General features: G+C 36.1%; 1 protein-coding gene across 5 annotated transcripts in view; it reads right to left on the minus strand.

The window, feature by feature from the left end:
* Positions 1-17,276, minus strand: part of KHDRBS2 (KH RNA binding domain containing, signal transduction associated 2) — a 359,602-nt gene that overhangs the window by 226,879 nt on the left and 115,447 nt on the right. For all 5 annotated transcript variants that reach the window (XR_005818562.1, XR_005818563.1, XM_040553046.1 and 2 more), the window contains exon 3: positions 8,606-8,722. Coding sequence is in view for 3 of the 5 variants with exons in the window: in XM_040553046.1 (XP_040408980.1) it covers positions 8,606-8,722 (117 nt within the window). In the remaining 2 variants the exon portion in view is untranslated. The remainder of the gene's footprint in view (positions 1-8,605; positions 8,723-17,276) is intronic.

A 17,276-nucleotide genomic window follows, 5' to 3' on the forward strand; every position in this document is an offset into this window, starting at 1 on the left:
AAAAAAACTGGGTATGTCAACAACTTCAGATGTTCAGTTCAGTTTCCACAAACCTACCAGAACATACGGTCTGAGAATACCAAGAGTAAGTACCAGCTAGCATTGAGTAACTCTGCATCTAAGACAGCTGCTATATGCAGATGAAAGCTATGGGATTATGCATACATTTTATGAAATAAAGGACCCTCTGAGGGGAATTGGTCTGCTAGTATGACCCTTCTCTTTCTGAGTACATACTCAGAGCTGACCTCACAAGCATTGTTTTAACCCAGTAATTGTGAGTGAGTGTGCAAATCAAATGTGAGAGTAAATAAGTGAATGTGCTGTTAGAATAATTATCTGCTATTAGTAGAAACAGCTTTATGAATAAAATATATTCTAAGAAATATTGTTTGTGATCTGTTCTGTGACCCTGAATTCCATCCCCTAAAGGGAGTTTCACACCAGAGGTGATACACAGATATTTTCCAAAGAAACTGTGGTGGTTGAGCAACCAGTTGTTATGACTTGAGTAACACTGGAGGAAGCAGTGATAATGACAGTCTCTACTTTTAATCTGTGACTGCCAACAGATTTTCATTTTCTCTGTATAAGTAGAAAGTATATTCTTTGGATTTTTTGTTTGTTAGTTCGTTTGTTTTTTTCAGCTAAAACCTACTTTTAGAGTTTGAAAACCTTTCGTACCTTTTGACATGCTCACTTAAAAGAAAAGCTGAGAGAATGTAGATTAAAGTAGACTTTAAAGGATTAACATCCTTTTGCAGATGAGCACTTGAAATATTCCAGTTTCAAAATATGGGGTGCTCTGTTTTTCTTTGTGTTGTTTTGTTTTGTTTTGTTTTGTTTGTTTTTGCTTGTACCTTTCTTTGCTGCTCATTGTTACAGTCCTTATAGCTTCACAGCAGTCAGTATCAGGAAGGCAGAGAGATTTACAAAAGGAAAAAATGTGCTGCAGCAGAAGCAGTGAGTTGCTGTTACTTCTGCTCATATCTTGAATGCATGCTGAGCATTGGTTATAAACTGCTCTTGGATATAAACCTTCTTGTGGGGTAAGATGGCTGTAAGCTCTAAGGTACAACGGTTGTAGAGATAACAATCCAAAGTCAATAATACTTTTACACATAGCAAAGGAAAACCTAACAGAAAAAGATTAATTGGCTGAGCACCATTTAGTGATTTAAAACTATCTATTGATGCTTCTGGATGTGAGCCAGTTTTCTAAATCCAATGTCATGCATTGTTCTATCTTTCCCTTAGAGATTTTATGGATAAAGATGATAAATGAGTAATTCAATGAAACAGAAACATCTTACCTAAGAAAAAAACATTGCAGGGACTTTGCATAAAGTCCAGATCAAAACTCCCAACAGGCTGGAAGTAAACTTGCAGTTTCTGTTTTAAAGAACCAAAATAGTTATTTTTAAAGAAATACTCAAATTTGTATCCCCTACTACAAGAGCTGAAATCTCATTATGACACATTGGGCTGAACTACTATAGCCATAAACTAGAGCAAGCAACCACACTGACATGAGTGGAATGCCATCAGCATAAAACTTAGTGCAATAGACTACTAGATTTATTTTATTTTATTTTATTTTATTTTATTTTATTTTATTTTATTTTTGTTTTTGTTTTTGTTTTTGTTTTATTTTATTTTATTTTATTTTATTTTATTTTATTTTTTATTTATTTTAATTCTATTTTTAGCTTTCTAGTGTCCATCATAATTATTCTTGCTTAGAAAGGTGTCACTCTCATTTGAAATGAAATATGACATACCTAACTATAGTGGATAAGCTTAAATGATCATAACAGGCAGTGACACTCAAAGGTTTTTGAATCTCAGGACACTGAAGAAGACATTTTCATTCTCATGTTTCTATAAAGAAAGGGGATTAGGAAAGGATATAATCTAATGCTCAGATCATCACCTCCTATAGACAAAACACAACCTTTTCCTTCCCTTTTTAGCTACCTGAACATTATTTATATAGCTTTATTGAAAAAACAACGAAGTTGAGAGAATGCTATCAGAGAATTAACTCTCCAATATTAGGACATTATGCTCATGGTAGAAATGATCTAATGAAGAAATGATCTGATGAAGAAATATATAGTGATTCAAATCACAGTGTTGTTGGGCACTATGTCACATTATATATAATGTGCACTTAACCCTGTACAATATTTAAGCACATATTTAAAGGTTGCAGGAGTGCAGTCAGGACACTCAGCATTTGCATTGAACATACTGGGGTGCACTGCAATTCTCCCACATTTCCCCAGCCTTTGATAAGGTACTCATGTAATATGGCTGTTAAAAAAAAAAAAAAAAAAAAAAAAAAGCAACTAAAGCCAATACATTTATCACTGAACCTATTTAGGTTCTTTGTGAGTTGACTTTAGTTCTTTGCACTTGCCAATAAAGTCTTAACACCTGTGTTTTTTAAGACAAGCTCATGCAAGAAATCCTGTCCTAAAGGACAAGCTGCTGTCTAGTGGCAGTGGAGCTTCCTTGGAAAGCACGAAAGGTAGACAGTTCTAGTGCTCTTAAGTCTTCTGTGATAAAACCTTCTTGCTTTAGTAACTATTTTACATAACAGTTGAAACTTGAAAGCGGTTGAAAGTTCATTCAGTAGTTGGCAAAACACTCAGTCATGGAAAAAACAGTTTATGTGATTTTTCAAAGCTGCAGTGCAAGTTTATTATCTAATTCCCCATGGTTTATGGGAAAGAAATGGGAATCTTTGGTAACAAGGACTAAGTCAAACAAGTGAGTTCTGAGCTGTGAGTTGCTGAGCTGCTGGGCAATGCAGGGTGGAGGGACATAGACATGGAATGGAAGCGCAAAACGAGTCTGTGAATCGCAATCCAAGTAGCAGTAAGGCTTTAAATTGAGGTGACAGGTATATATCAGCATCTGGGAGATTTAACTCAAGCAATATGAGTTAACATTTTCTTTCATGAGTGGATGACAGCCCATGTGATACTACAGCAATTTACGTTTTATCTTTTGGGTCTTATACTAATTTCCAAACCCAACTTTATATAGGTTAAAAAGCAGTTGTGATTTCTGCAAAGACAATCTGCACCTTTTCAGTTTAAATAGTTTGTCCTGCAAGATGTGTCTTATAGGTGACTAATAATGACTTTTCAGGAAAAAATAATCAGGCTAAAAAATATATATTTTTTTCACAAAATGAAAAGCAGTGAAGAATATTACTTTGCATAAAACTGGAAATGTTATTAAAGCAAATAAAAACACTTTTTCTTAGGTTATGCAGTTCTTTCAAATCTCTTCACTAAGACTAATTTTTAAATACAAAAGTTCTTCTAAAAAAACAAACAAAAAAAAGACACGAGCATTTTGCTTTTAAAAATTTTGAACTAAAATACTTGTATGTTTTAAAGATTTCTCTTCAATCCCTTCTTTTGTGCTGACTTAAATAAATACATAAATTCAACTTAATTTCAGAATTTTGGAGCATCCACATGTCTGTTAGATAATTTTGTGTTTCAGTCATTTCTTTCTTTGAATGTTCCCAACATACAGTTACATATGAAACAGGAAAGATTTATGATAAAATTCTTACAAGGGTTGATACCTGCCATTTTTTTTCCAAGCCATCTTGCTCCCTTTTTCAACTTTTTTTTTTTCTTTTTTTTCTTTTTCATTTTCTATGCCTTGTTTCAGTTATTAATCTGATCATGGCTTTCATTTGCTCTATTTTAACAGCATTATTCATACCAATTAATTTTTGATATTGACTGCAAGTATAGTTGTTAAAGGTAAATCTCGCTGTATACAATCTTACCTACTCTGATATAGTTAATCTCTGAAAAACACATGAAGAAAAAGTGAGGTCATGTTGCAGATAAGTGCATGCTGTTGGACTATGATTAAAGTTGTTGATGTATTCTCACCCTTGTTATTAAGGACATCATAACAATGTACTCTCAGATCAGTATTTTCTCTCCACTCAGTAGGGAGTTCTTGTGGCAAAGTGGAGGGGGAAGAAGGACGGTGTCAATTTTTCCCACATATTCTCCCCAGGTTCCATCAACCTGCAGTTAGGTAATGCAGCCCTTAATGAAAGTTCTATAACACCAGTATGTTTCTGTTATCTCTGTCCCTAAATGTTCTGCTTTCCTACCAAAATGTTCCTTCGGGTCCCATCTGCATTAAATCATTGCCATTTTGATTTCTGACATACAGTGTTCCAAAGTTCTACAAAATACAAAGACAAGTTACATATACTATTAATCTTTAGTGAATATTTATTGTATATTGGTATATAATTAGTGTGAATAAAAATACTACTACTACTCATATAAATAATCTAAGACCAGGGATTTTGAAGAAATAGTGCAAGCCCTAAGATTGTACTCTCTCTTGAAAAAAAAGTCTTTCTGGTATCTTGTTTTCAGGCACCTCACTGAAGAAATCAGTGTTTAAGAAACATCACTACATGTTTTCCTGCTTCTTTTAAAGAGAATCCATGCTCTTTCTACTATAGCTTAATGAAAAAGCTATTCCACCTCCCTGCATACTTTTTTTTTTTTTTCTTTTTAACGGCAGTGAAAATCATTCATTGTATGGTTGAAAAGCAGAAAATCTGCATGTAAGTATGAAAGCAATCAATTAATTCTACTTGTAATGAGATTTCTCTTGTCACTTCAGTTTGATTGTTTACCTTTACAATTCCCTCCCATGTTGTCAGGAAAAAGCAGAAAAAAAAGTGGAAAAGAATCAAAAGCCAAGCAACTTAACATGACTATGCTTAATTTCATCACTACCTCTTCTGAAGAATGTCTTTGCATATTTATAATACTATATTACTACAGGAATGATGTGCTTTGATGGCATCACGTCAGTCACCAAGACTGACCAAGAGCTGAACCTGTCCTAAGAACTCAAAGGAAACTGGCTGCGCTCTTATGATGGGCACAATTCTCAGAAGCCGTGACTATGCTCATCATGTTGAACAATACCTTCTTATGATTTAAAAATAAATGGAGTTATTCAGCTAACAAATACTTCAAAGTTCAGCTATAGCCAACATTAAAAGTACAGTTCTGCATGCAAAATCAAAAGGAACAGAATCACAGTCACAGAATCACAGAATCATAGAACAGTAGGGGTTGGAAGGGACCTCAAGAGATCATCGGGTCCAACCCCTGCCAAATCAGGTTTCCTAGAGCAGGTTGCCCAGGTAGGCATCCAGACAGGCCTTGAATATCTCCAGAGAAGGAGACTCCACCACCTCCTGGGCAGCCTGTTCCAGTGCTCCATCACCCTCACTGTGAAGAAGTTCTTTTGCATGTTGGTGCGGAACTTCCTGTGATCCATTTTGTGGCCATTGCCCTTTGTCCTGTCCCCACAAACCACTGAAAAGAGGTTGGCCAAATCCCTTTGTCTCCCACGCTCAAGGTATTTGTAAACACTGATAAGATCCCCTCTCAGTCTTCTTTTCTCCAGGCTGAACAGACCCAGGTCTCTCAGCCTTTCCTCATAGGGAAGATGCTCCAGGTCCCGTATCATCTTTGTGGCCCTCTGCTGGACTCTTTCCAAGAGATCCCTGTCTTTTTTGTACCGGGAAGCCCAGAACTGGACACAGTACTCCAGGTGAGGCCTGACCAGGGCAAAGAACAAGTATCTAAAATTCAGCATCATCTTTTGTTGTGCCTAGAGGTAATGCAACATCTCATGATGGAGCTTGTTTTTCCTATCAGAACTCTGTAGGATCTTTCCCTACAGATTGTGTTCATTACAGCAAAGTAAACTTCTGCTGAACTAGTGGCATTAGCTTGATCACAAAGATTAAATTTTTCTTATATCCACAATAATATGCTGCAAAATCATCGAAGTTGTTTTTGGGCATCTCTTCAAAAATTGTGAACACAGTTTTCTGTGAGATGTATATAAGTTCTGTGGTATTTAGTGCACAACTGGAGTTGCTGATATTATTCATGTTTAGTAAATTGCATTGATTTTTCAAATTAATTTGCCTATGCAACTGTAGGAACAGTGGATATGCAAAAAATTCAAGTCACTCTTACCAACAGTGTCCCCTGAGGCTTGAAAAAGGAACAAATTCAGTTCCTTAGTCTTTGGAATTTATACATAGATTTCTTTTTTAACAATAAAGAAAATCTGAAAACCAGATAAACCACCCTTAACAGAGGGAGGTTCCCAGAACTGGGAACTGCAGCTCCCCTTGCCTGAAATTACAGAATATGCCCAGAGTGGTTCATTGTAGAGGTAAGCATGTGCCTACCATCATTTTGGTACCAAAAAGACACAAATCATTCCTTTGTGAACACTAAGTGAGGATTTCAGGTGTAAAAGTATTTAATCTTTTCCATCAGGCATATCACTGAAATTCAGCTTCTGTTGCTCTGATGCAGCAGAGCAGTCAGCTGCACTGGACCAGAGGGGAAAAGCCCACATGCCTGCTGTCTGCTTGGGGACTGGTATGGCCCATTGCATAATACAGACAGCCCTAAGGATATTCTAGTTAACAGAGAGCAATTACAGAGATTTTTCCTGAAAGTTCCTCCAGAAGGAAGATTCATCAGCCCATATACATAAATTGATTTCTAGTATGGTATGAAATAACCACAGCAAGCCTCCAGACTCTGGTAATTTGTATTTAATTCCATAAAAAGTGCTGCATAAAAGAGGCTAGTGAGCTTGTTTTAAAGCAAGAAAACTATTTTGACCAGAGCAAGTTGCATTTTCCTTAGTGCCGTGGCAGTCTAGGTTATTATTTGTGCTCACAGTTATTTTCTTTAGTTTTACCAGAATCTCAACCTAGAAAATCCCCTCTGAATTGCAACTATTATCCATCCCATGGCCATTCTCAGTGTCTTTTGCTTGGAACTGCTAACAGTGATGTACAGAGATCAGACAATTCCTTTCTCACTGTAAGAGCATAGGCATTTCATTTTCTTTTGAGTCAGTGATGTCCAAATTGGATTAAGATAAGTAAATTGCTTGTGAGGCTTTCTTTACAGAAGTTGCTTTCATCACTGCCATATTTAATGTTACTTTACTCTAGAACTTCATTTTTTTACACCTTTCTTATATGAGTGACTTTCCATGAAGTTCACAGTAAACTTCATATTGAACTTTAGGCATAAATATTCTACAAAGAGAAAAAAAATAAAAATTGAATCTTGTTCTACTGACATACTCATGAGTGAATGTAATAACTGGCATGCTGGCACTGTTTGTTATGATCATACGAAATTCAAATGGTATGATAAGAAGAGTCACCAATCTCAAAATCAGAGGACTTTGTCTGTCTATTTATGTGCTTAAACCTCTTTATCTGGTAACAAGCTCTTCACACTTCCCTGTCTGGGCAATTGCATCTCTTGGCAATAATAATCTGAGTGGGTAGCTAAGAATGGAGCTGGCAGACATAGTACAGATGCAAATTACTGCTACTAAGCAGCACTCACTTTCATTCATCCAGGCAGTCGTTTTTTATAATTCCAGAAGTAAGCCAGAAGTCATAAAATATTTTACTTGTCAATAACTAAAAATACAATCTGTAGTGTAATCAACATTTATTATCATAAAATATAATGTTAAATAGATAATTGAAGTGTGAGTATGCCCAATGTCATAAAGAAAGCACTGAAAAAATGAAATATGCTCTGTGTGCCTAATTTGTCTTTTTGTGTTTTATTTTTAATATTGCCATTGGAGATCGCATAATGCAAGTGTGACTGCTGATACGCATTACCAAGACCAAATAACACCAACCATAAAAATGGTAAAATCCTGATTAGCTTTTCCTTTATTCTGGCATGTTATTTCTTTCATTATTTTAGCTACTGAGATGAATGATAGAGGTGACAGAAAGGAAAGCTGAATAATGCACAGCATTACTAAAGGCAATATACAGTGCAGTGAAATTAGTAGTCATTATTTCTGTGTTGACCATTATACTGCTGTTCCACAGCCTGTAAAGTAAGGTGCCACAATGCAATGTATACTTACTTGCTCTTTGGCTTACACATATATGACTTGACTTTATGAATAAATACTTAAGGCGCAATAGACGTGATTCCAAATACAGATTCTTTATCTATTGTGCATTTCTAAGCACATTTAAATAAAATTTACACTTTGTTGTCTTTATTAAAACTATTCCCTGAATAAAACTTCAAGCTTTTTTAAAATGTTACCTCTCTAAATAAACAACAAGAGCAAACCTAAAAAAACAAAAGAGAGAAAAACTATTAACGTACATCAGCATTACAGCAGTAATCTTAAAAAGTTAAACTTTCTCAGGAGAAACAAGCTTCACTCAGAAAAAAAGAAGATGGTTTCTCTTTTGTGTTAATTATTTAAACAATAGTGGTACTACAGTAACTGTGGTGGTCCACAATTATCCGGGAAGGTTTGCGTAGCAAGAGAAAAACTATATTTAAACAATTGATGTAACTTGAAAAAAACAAATGAGCCTTTGGAGTCAAAGTTTAGCTTAAGTCTGTTAACTGAGCCATTAATAAGTAGACAGGCAATCTAAGTGTAACAGCTAAGAGCAAATGTATCAACACTGATTGCAGTCAGAATCCAGACACAGTACCTTTGCTTTATCCCTCATGGAGCCTTTCCCCAAGATAGACATTTTTGCACCTGTTTCTTCTTGTAACCGCTTCAAGGAGTTTCCTCTTGGTCCAAGCAATTTCCCAACAAAATTGAACTAGAAAGTAAGACAGAGAACTATTTTAAACCAAGGAGCACCTTTTTGAAAAGTTAATAATCCTTTATAAAGGAGTTGGTTAAAGGGAAAAGTTTAATTTTCTTTCTAGGCCTAATACATAGAAGTGTGGAGAATGGAGGTATTTTTTTATCACTAAAAACATTCATGGTTTATTTGGAACCTAGGAGGTTCATCTTTAGGAGAGAAATAATCAGTGGCTGCTTAGGTTTAGCTAACTAAAACAAGAACTTTTCTTACTAGACGACAGGTGAAACTGAGAGAATGAATATGTTCTTTCCCGACTTAGCCAGCTTTATTGGCAAAGTAATATATTCTGCAAAGTTAGATCTTTCAATGGATTTTTAAGAATTGATGTTTTACATATTGATTTTAAAATAAATGCTGTTTTGTGTATCAGCTTCAAATGTCTGTTTTGCCAGCAACTGAATTAATCATACAAATAATAGATCACTGTACATATTCAGGCTGTTTTCTGAGAAGATTTTGAGGAGCACTGTGATTTGCCTGGCATGCTGCTAATACTCTTAAACACTGCACAGGTACTGTGACACATACAACAGTGTTTTATATGTATGGGGAGGAGAGAGATCTATATGAAAAATTTGGTGGCAGAACAGTAAATAAATGGGGTGCTAATGTAATGTTGACAAAAATAACAAAAGGGGAGGAGTTATAAAGTAACAGTGATTTGTTTATTCTGCAGTCAATAGTTTCTTCAATTTAATATGTTTTATGCTTTCCAAAATCTTTTATAAACTCTATGGCATTCTGTCTTTGGAATTTGACTGAGAACCATCAGTATTAGCTTAGGATGTTTCTAAACTATGATCAAGTTTGAACAGACAGTACTCTGGCTTGTCTTTCAACAAAAAGTAAGCTCAGCTGAGGATAAAGGTGTGCATTTGTATATGTACTTCCTTGTTTTTATTTTAGAGCAGAACTAGCAGAAAAATCGGATGAAGAACATGACAATAAGAATAGCAATCCAGGACATACCGGTGTCAAAACTACACATGAACCTCTAGAAAGAACACAGAATCAAATCAGAGAATCAGAGAATCATCTAGGTTGGAAAAGACCTTTGAGATCACCATGTCTAACCATCAACTTGACCTACTGAGTCACATCACTAAAACACATCCCTTAGTGCCACGTCCATACATCTCTTAAGTATATCCAAGTATGAGGACTCCACCACTTCCCTAGGCAAACTGTTCCAATCCTTGACCACCCTCTCTATGAAAAAAATATTTCTAATGTCCAATCTAAACTTTGCTGGCACAACGTTTTTTTTTACATTCTATCAGTAGTCACCTGAGAAAAAGAGACCAACATCCTCCTTACTGCAATCTCCTTTCAGGTAGTTGAATAAAGTGATGAGGTCTCCCCTCAGCCTTCTCTTCTCCAGACTAAACAACCCCAACTCCTTCTAGTCCCTTCATAAGTTTCATTACACACGTTTGAGCAACTCAATATTCTTGTTGTAGTAAGGGGTCCCAAACTCAACACAATAGTTAAGGTGTGATCTCTCCAGTGCCGCATACAAGGGGACAATACCTTTCCCAGACTGGCTGGCTACACTGTTTCTGACACAGGCCAGGATGCCATGGGCCTTCTTGCCCACCTGGGCACACTGATGGCTCATGCTCAGCTGGCTGCCAACCAGCACCCACAGGTCCTTGCCTACTGGACAACTTTGCAGCTCTTCCCCAACCCTATACTGTTGCATGGGATTGTTACAACCCAAGTGCAGGACCTGGCACTTAGCCTTGTTGAGTGTCCTGTGATTGGACTCAGCCTATCAGTGCAGATCCCTCTACAAAGCCTTTCTACACTCAAGCAGATCAAGAGCCCTGCCTAACTTGGTATCATCTGCAAACTTACTGAGGGTGCGCTCGATCCCCTTATCCTGATCACTGACAAAAATGTTAAACAAAAGTGGCCCCAGTACCAAGCCCTGGGGAACACCACTGGTGACCAGCTGCCAACAGGACTGAACTCCATTCACTGTGACTCCTTGAGCCCAGCAATTCAGCCTGTTCTTCCCCCACTGAACTGTCCAAGCCATCAGCAGCAAGCTTCTTCAGGAGAATACTGTGGGAGATGGTGAGAGAAGAGATGTTGTAACATACCCTGTTTTGCACTACCTGCTATTTTAAATTTAATCTTAAAAAGGAGATCTGGGGGAATGTTGTTTCCATTTTAGCCAGCAAGAACCTAACATGCATATATACCAGCCAAACACAAAATCAGGCCAGATACCCTGGAACTCAAGCTAACTTTTGTTCCAGTTTCTTAATTACAAATTACTTGCAACTTCCTTCAAATATTGGTTATATCATCAAAGAAAATAATATGTAATCAGAGGAAAAATAAACATGTAAAGCAAAATCTACTTCCACCTAAATTAACATAACTGATTTCAGCAAGGTGAAATGTCTAAGGGGAAGTAGCAAGTAGTACAGCTGCAGAAAAACAGAGCTTTGAAGCTCAAAAAAGCATTTTTCAGGCATGTGTGCTTGCAATTTGTTCCAACTCTATGTGTTGATTTAATAAAAGTTAACAACTTTTCCAACAAATCCTACCCTTTTAAATCATCATGATATAAACAATATGAAGTCTGTACTCAAACTAGCTATGCATCTTCCATGGCCAACTTTACTTGGAAGAAGTTGCTGGCTTCAGATGAATTATTAAATTTCATATGGAAATAAGCCTAAGGATGAGGAAGAAACAGCAAGGACTGAATTGCATCTTTAATTTGAAACTATATATTAGCCCTAGGACTTAATCTATTGATAGAAGTAAGATTTCAAAAATGAAATCTCATGCATGTGAAGGCTCATTAGAGAAGGTCGAGCGAACAGCAGAACTGTCTCATCTCTACAGGGAACACGCTTACGTGCAGAATGGTTGTTACAGGATGAATTATTTTGTACAACTTACACTTCACGAATCAGAGTAGAACCAGACAGAAATTATGCTTTCAGTGTCTCTAAATATTAGGAATAGATGCCTTTCAAAAGCTGAAAGAGCTATACAGCTACGTAACCTTGGAAAAGCCTACAAGAAGACCAGCCAAAGCTCGACAGTGTTAGCTCTCTGAATGGAGCAAAACTATTAAACTACAGTCTATGAAGATTTATGCTGAACATTTATACTTAAGCACGTCATAAACTGTCTAATAATTACCTTGAAATATTGCTGCAAAGGAGCAGTATGGCCAACATAAACCATGTACAAAGTGGATTTTAATCACTTCAGACGAAATAAGTGGCAAGGGATTTTAATTCTATCGATTATGTATCAGACACGCATTTACACTTCATCCACCTTCTAGATATTCTCTGAAAACATAGATCAGGAAGCAAGCAGTTACAAGTGAAAAACTGAATTGCTCTTATTTTTGTTTTTTTTTTTAAAGTTGAAGAAAAGCCAGTGCACAATATCAGAAATTCTACCACTGTCCTCAGTCTTGCCAGCATCTGAAAGTTCTAGGGCTGCCAACTATCTTTAGCACTAGTCTATAATCATAAAACTCTTGGAAGTCTGAAAATCCCTCCCATGCTGCACATCAACACACCTCACTTGCTTCAGGTTAAGCCACTGAGAAGACAATCCCTAAAACTAACAAGGTGTTGTCAGGCTGGAGCACAGCATAGGCAGTCCGTCTCCCAGTGTCAGCATTTATTATGCTGATATGTTTGTTTTGCATGGTACCTGTGGAATGCCAGAGATTAACGATAACCTGTGCTGTTAAAAACATGTACAATAATTAGTTCTTAAAATATATCCCATAGCTAACATACATTGTTATGACAGACTTACGTGTACTATAATACATCAAGATCATCACGTGTATTCTCACTCCCATGGTTGAACTTACCTTCTTCAAACTCGATGTTGTGTATTGTTTTTTAAAGTCCTAATATCAGCAGCATTATTATGGAATTGTAAATAAACACACAAACAAATATTTGTAAGTTTATATTTACATAATATCTGTTTTATATGGTGTGGTGAACTGAAGAGGAAGTTTTTTCAGTATACGGCATATTAAAGTAAATTTTCCTGGAAATGAACACAGGTGGGAGTTTGAACTTTAAAGAAGGCATCCAAGGTAAATGGACACAGCTTCATTACTGTATTTTTGTTGTATATAAGATGGGGAAAAGAAAGTGAATTTGTACTGTGGAGAGGCTGTAGCTGACACCAGCATACTTTTATACTCTATCCTATTGAACTGTGTATGAACTGCATACATATACTAATATAGTAAGCTTCTAATGACAAGGGACCAATCAATGCCTCATACAACAAACTACAAAATGAAAGTTTTGTTAAAATTAAGCAACAACAAAAAAAAGTTGCGAAGCCCCAATTTTATGACAGAGATTCAGCCACACTCTGTTTTTGTATGTTTGTTTTCTTCTGTACAAGTAGAGGATTATGACTAAATTTTGTTGTTTTTGTTTTTAATCCTAATTTTGTTTTTAATCCTGTCTTTGTTTTTAATCCTAGGAGGCTAGCTGGCACACTGTAAAGTATCCCAAGTCAGCTGTCCAGGACCTGTCTGTGGCTCCTTGTACTGGAGCAGTCTCAATGACCTGACAGCTACAAATGGAGCTAAAGGAGCTAGGCAGATAGCAGTTGTGACTTTCATTGCTACCTCATTTTTTAATGCCCAAAATAGTAATCAAACATTGAATCTTTACTTTGGTTGTATACACAGGACTCTCTCCAAATGTAATAAGCTTGTTTTTGAATAACCTAACCACCTAATGCTCAGTTCTCTTGTAACAACCAGGTGGGCTGCCATTGCTGCTCTGCTTTTAAGTGCAAAGGAATATTGTGACCGTCCCACAGGCTGTGAGGTCAGGCGGGGTCTCCCCAAAGCCAGCAGCATGAGGCACCCTGGGCTGAGGAAAGTCACCCTTGCTGGGGACACCACTTGGCCTGTTGAGCCACGTGGCACTGTCAGAAGTACACAGAAAATTACTCCATAATATAGAAGCACTATGAATTAAAATGCTCCCCATAAGTCCTATCCTATCTAAAACCATACCTATCTTCCTCTCCACCTCCCTTCTGCACATGGGGGCAAAAATGCTGACAATCAAACAGCAAGTAATCATATTTTATTATCCTATGTTGCAACATAAAGCTCTAACCTGCAGTGCTTTCAAAATTAAAAATCTCCATTAGTTTTAGTAAAGATTTTGAGCATCTCAGGACACCACAGTTATAGCTATAACAAATCTAGCATTATATTTACAGCATTAACATTCAAGCCTCAAACTTAATACAATGATTGATAGAAAGTGAACATTTATGTTTAGAAGAATAATTGTTTCCGTGTTTGATGTAGCCCAAATACTTCCCTGATATAACTGTAACACTTCATATTTTACAAATACTATTTAAATCGGGTTTTACAAGCAAAGCAAGGAATATGTTTGTCATTCAGAAAAAGCGTATGTGTCAGTGACTATTTCTGTTCTATACACAGATAAATGTTCAGAAAAGCAACAAAACATATAAATAAGGAATGAGACAGGCAAGTGTTTCCAGCTGTAAGATAAAGCAACACAAAGACCTGAACAGGGAGACTAAATTAATTTCTTCTAATCCTATAAACAGCAAAAGAGAAATAGCAGTGGCTTGGGCAACACAAAGCAGGTTTGTTATTTTTTAGTATGCTCTATTCACCATTTGTTATCAGCTCCTTTGTGGCGGGACAAAGTGTCTTTCCATATTCAGAGATATTTATTCTCACAAAAATCTTTCTCTATTCAAGAAATAAAATAAAATAAAATAAAATAAAATAAAATAAAAATATATATAAAAAAACACTACCACCACCATAATAATAATAATAATAATAAAGATATTTTTCCTATCTAAATTCAGTCCTGTGCTAAAGAAAAAGGAGAGGAGACAAAGGCATTTTCCACTCCTGAGTAAAACCTTACTGACTGAGACCTGTTTATTCTCACCCTGTTCTAGGACTTCTGATATTTCAATCATTTTAGAATAGCATTTGTTAAAGACTGTCTCACCTTTTGATACGCATAGGGGACTTCCCTTTGTGTAAAGGTAGCACTGGAAGATTAGGAAGGAAAATTTTACTTCCCTCATTACTTTATAGGCACATTAAGCTTAGCAAATCCTGAAATGGACAAGTTGTTCTCCCTCTGTATACAGTTGCTTATCCCAATGCCTCTTCAAAATCTAGTATTTTTCAGCTTTTCCAAAATGCATTTACTGCTCCAGATAGGAATGCAATATTATTTTTAATTCTGGCACTGTAGTGTTTGCTGCCTCTCGAGAAGAGCTTACAAGTTTGGAAGGGTCAAATTTTGCACGGCTCTACTTTAGCCGGGCATGTTAGGAGACAGCAGGAGAAGAAGAAAATGAACATATTTCTTTAGATGGGCTCTGGAGACCTACGCCAAAGGAGACGTTCTAATGCTTTCTAAGACTACTGCACTGCTGAGACTTCACTACAGGGGTCCCAGAACCAAAAGACAGGGCTACCCTATCCTCCAGAGCACTCTGTGTCTGATCTGTTCATATATGATTGGAGAAGAAACCTGATACTAGCTCATGGGGAGAAAGATGGGCTCAAAATGAAATGCTCAAAGGAAAAATACAGCTTCTTGAAAACATAGGGGCAAATTCATTTCTGGTTTAAATCAACAGAATTACCTCAAGAATAAATTAAATTTGAGTAACAAAGTTAGAGTCATTAAAACTACCACGTTTGAAAGATTTACCTAAGAAATAAACATTTTTATTACACATTTTTTATCTTAAAAAGTGCTGGGAGCACATATTTATGGTGTGCTTGAAGAAGATGGTGCAGTATTTGTCTGGTAATTTCCTAGCTCATAGCAAGCATCTAAATCTACAGTGAAAATGTATTTTTGGCATAACTCCATGAAACAGATGGTCAGTGACTCTAGACAAACATCCTCCAGATACAAGTCCATACTGAGATAACAAAAATATTCCCTCATTCTTCATTTTAAGCAATTTTCTGTCAGAATTTGGTAACAAGTTGTGGCATTTAAATAGAGGAATTTAAATGGACCTTAGAATTAAAATATTTTATCTGTTTTTAAAAAGTAATTGTTTGGTGTCTGATGTGTCTTTATTCAGTTAAATGTAATGACTTAACTGAGGAAAATTTGAATAAATATTTCTCTAATACATGCATTAGCAGTATGATTTATTATAATCCACTAATCTGTCACACACCCAAACATTTCATTTTGTGTAATTCTGTTTTTAACTTTGACATGAGGTAATTGAGAAGAATCCAAGAAGCCAATTAGACTTCCGGATCTATATTAAATCTGCAATTAACAAGTTTAAGGGGTTTATGACTCACTGCAGCCATTTTTTTAATTATTATTTTAATTGTGGAGATAGATAGAATCAACGTACCAAGCACTGTACAGACACAAAAAGACATGATATTTACCCTAAGCTGTCAAGTATGCTAAAAAAATAAATAAATAAATAAATAAATAAATAAAGAAATAGACCTTGTTACATGTATGTAGCTACTATTGCTTATTTGAATGGTTAGTGTGTAATTGAAGAAATTACTGCAATTAAAATCACTGGTTTGCTTATGAAAGTGGACTTATTCAAGGTAAGTGCAGTAAGATCAGGTTCTGCTGACAAGAGGAATACACAGTAGCCTGCTTTTTCACCTCAGAAATGGGAAAGAGAATCTTTAAGTCACATTTCATCTTTGCATTTTACCTTTTGGCCCTGTTTTGTCTGCATTTCAAGAATGGAATACACTACACACATTTCCAGATGCTGATTTTCTCTAAGCTTACCTCTGTTTCACCAGCTTAGTCAAAGGACTGTGCAAGGCTGATGTTAAGCAGGGATGGTTCTTGTGGACGCGTGTCTACGAAGACTGCTCTTTAGTGAACGACTGTTCAAATAGAGCAGTATTTTTAAAAATGGCAGAGTAGGCTAGGCTAAAAATATCCATCTCTTCAAAGCAAAATCAGACTATGCAACAGTCATATTCTACTAAATCAAGGGCAAGGGGCCTCTGTAGGACAAAAAATAAAATAAAAAAATACAAAAAAAAAAATCTCTTCACATTCATCTTAGCCAAGCCTGAGACAGTAAACTTTTAGTATTTAAAAATAAGTAAAATACAAGGTAAGACTGACTCACTTGAAAGATGTTGTATAAAATGATATTTCTACGAATGCTAACAATTCAGACTGAAGAAGTGCACCACCAAGCTTTTTCCAAAGTGCACAATTAAATAAGTTTATATTCAGCATATGCACAGGTATGAAAATAGGTACTTAGACTACAACACTTAAAAGCATAATCAACATTTGGCTAATTGGGCTTATTACTCCCACAGATACACAATTTACTGGTCACAGTAATAAACACCATCTGCTCTTTGCTAACTGGCAGCAACCTACCAACTTTTTTCTAACTTACAGAATTTGGAACTTAAAAGGAAGATCTAAAGGAGCTGCAATGCAGT

The sequence above is a fragment of the Cygnus olor genome, chromosome 3 (genome assembly GCF_009769625.2).
Source record: "Cygnus olor isolate bCygOlo1 chromosome 3, bCygOlo1.pri.v2, whole genome shotgun sequence".
In the NCBI taxonomy this organism is placed as follows: domain Eukaryota; kingdom Metazoa; phylum Chordata; class Aves; order Anseriformes; family Anatidae; genus Cygnus; species Cygnus olor.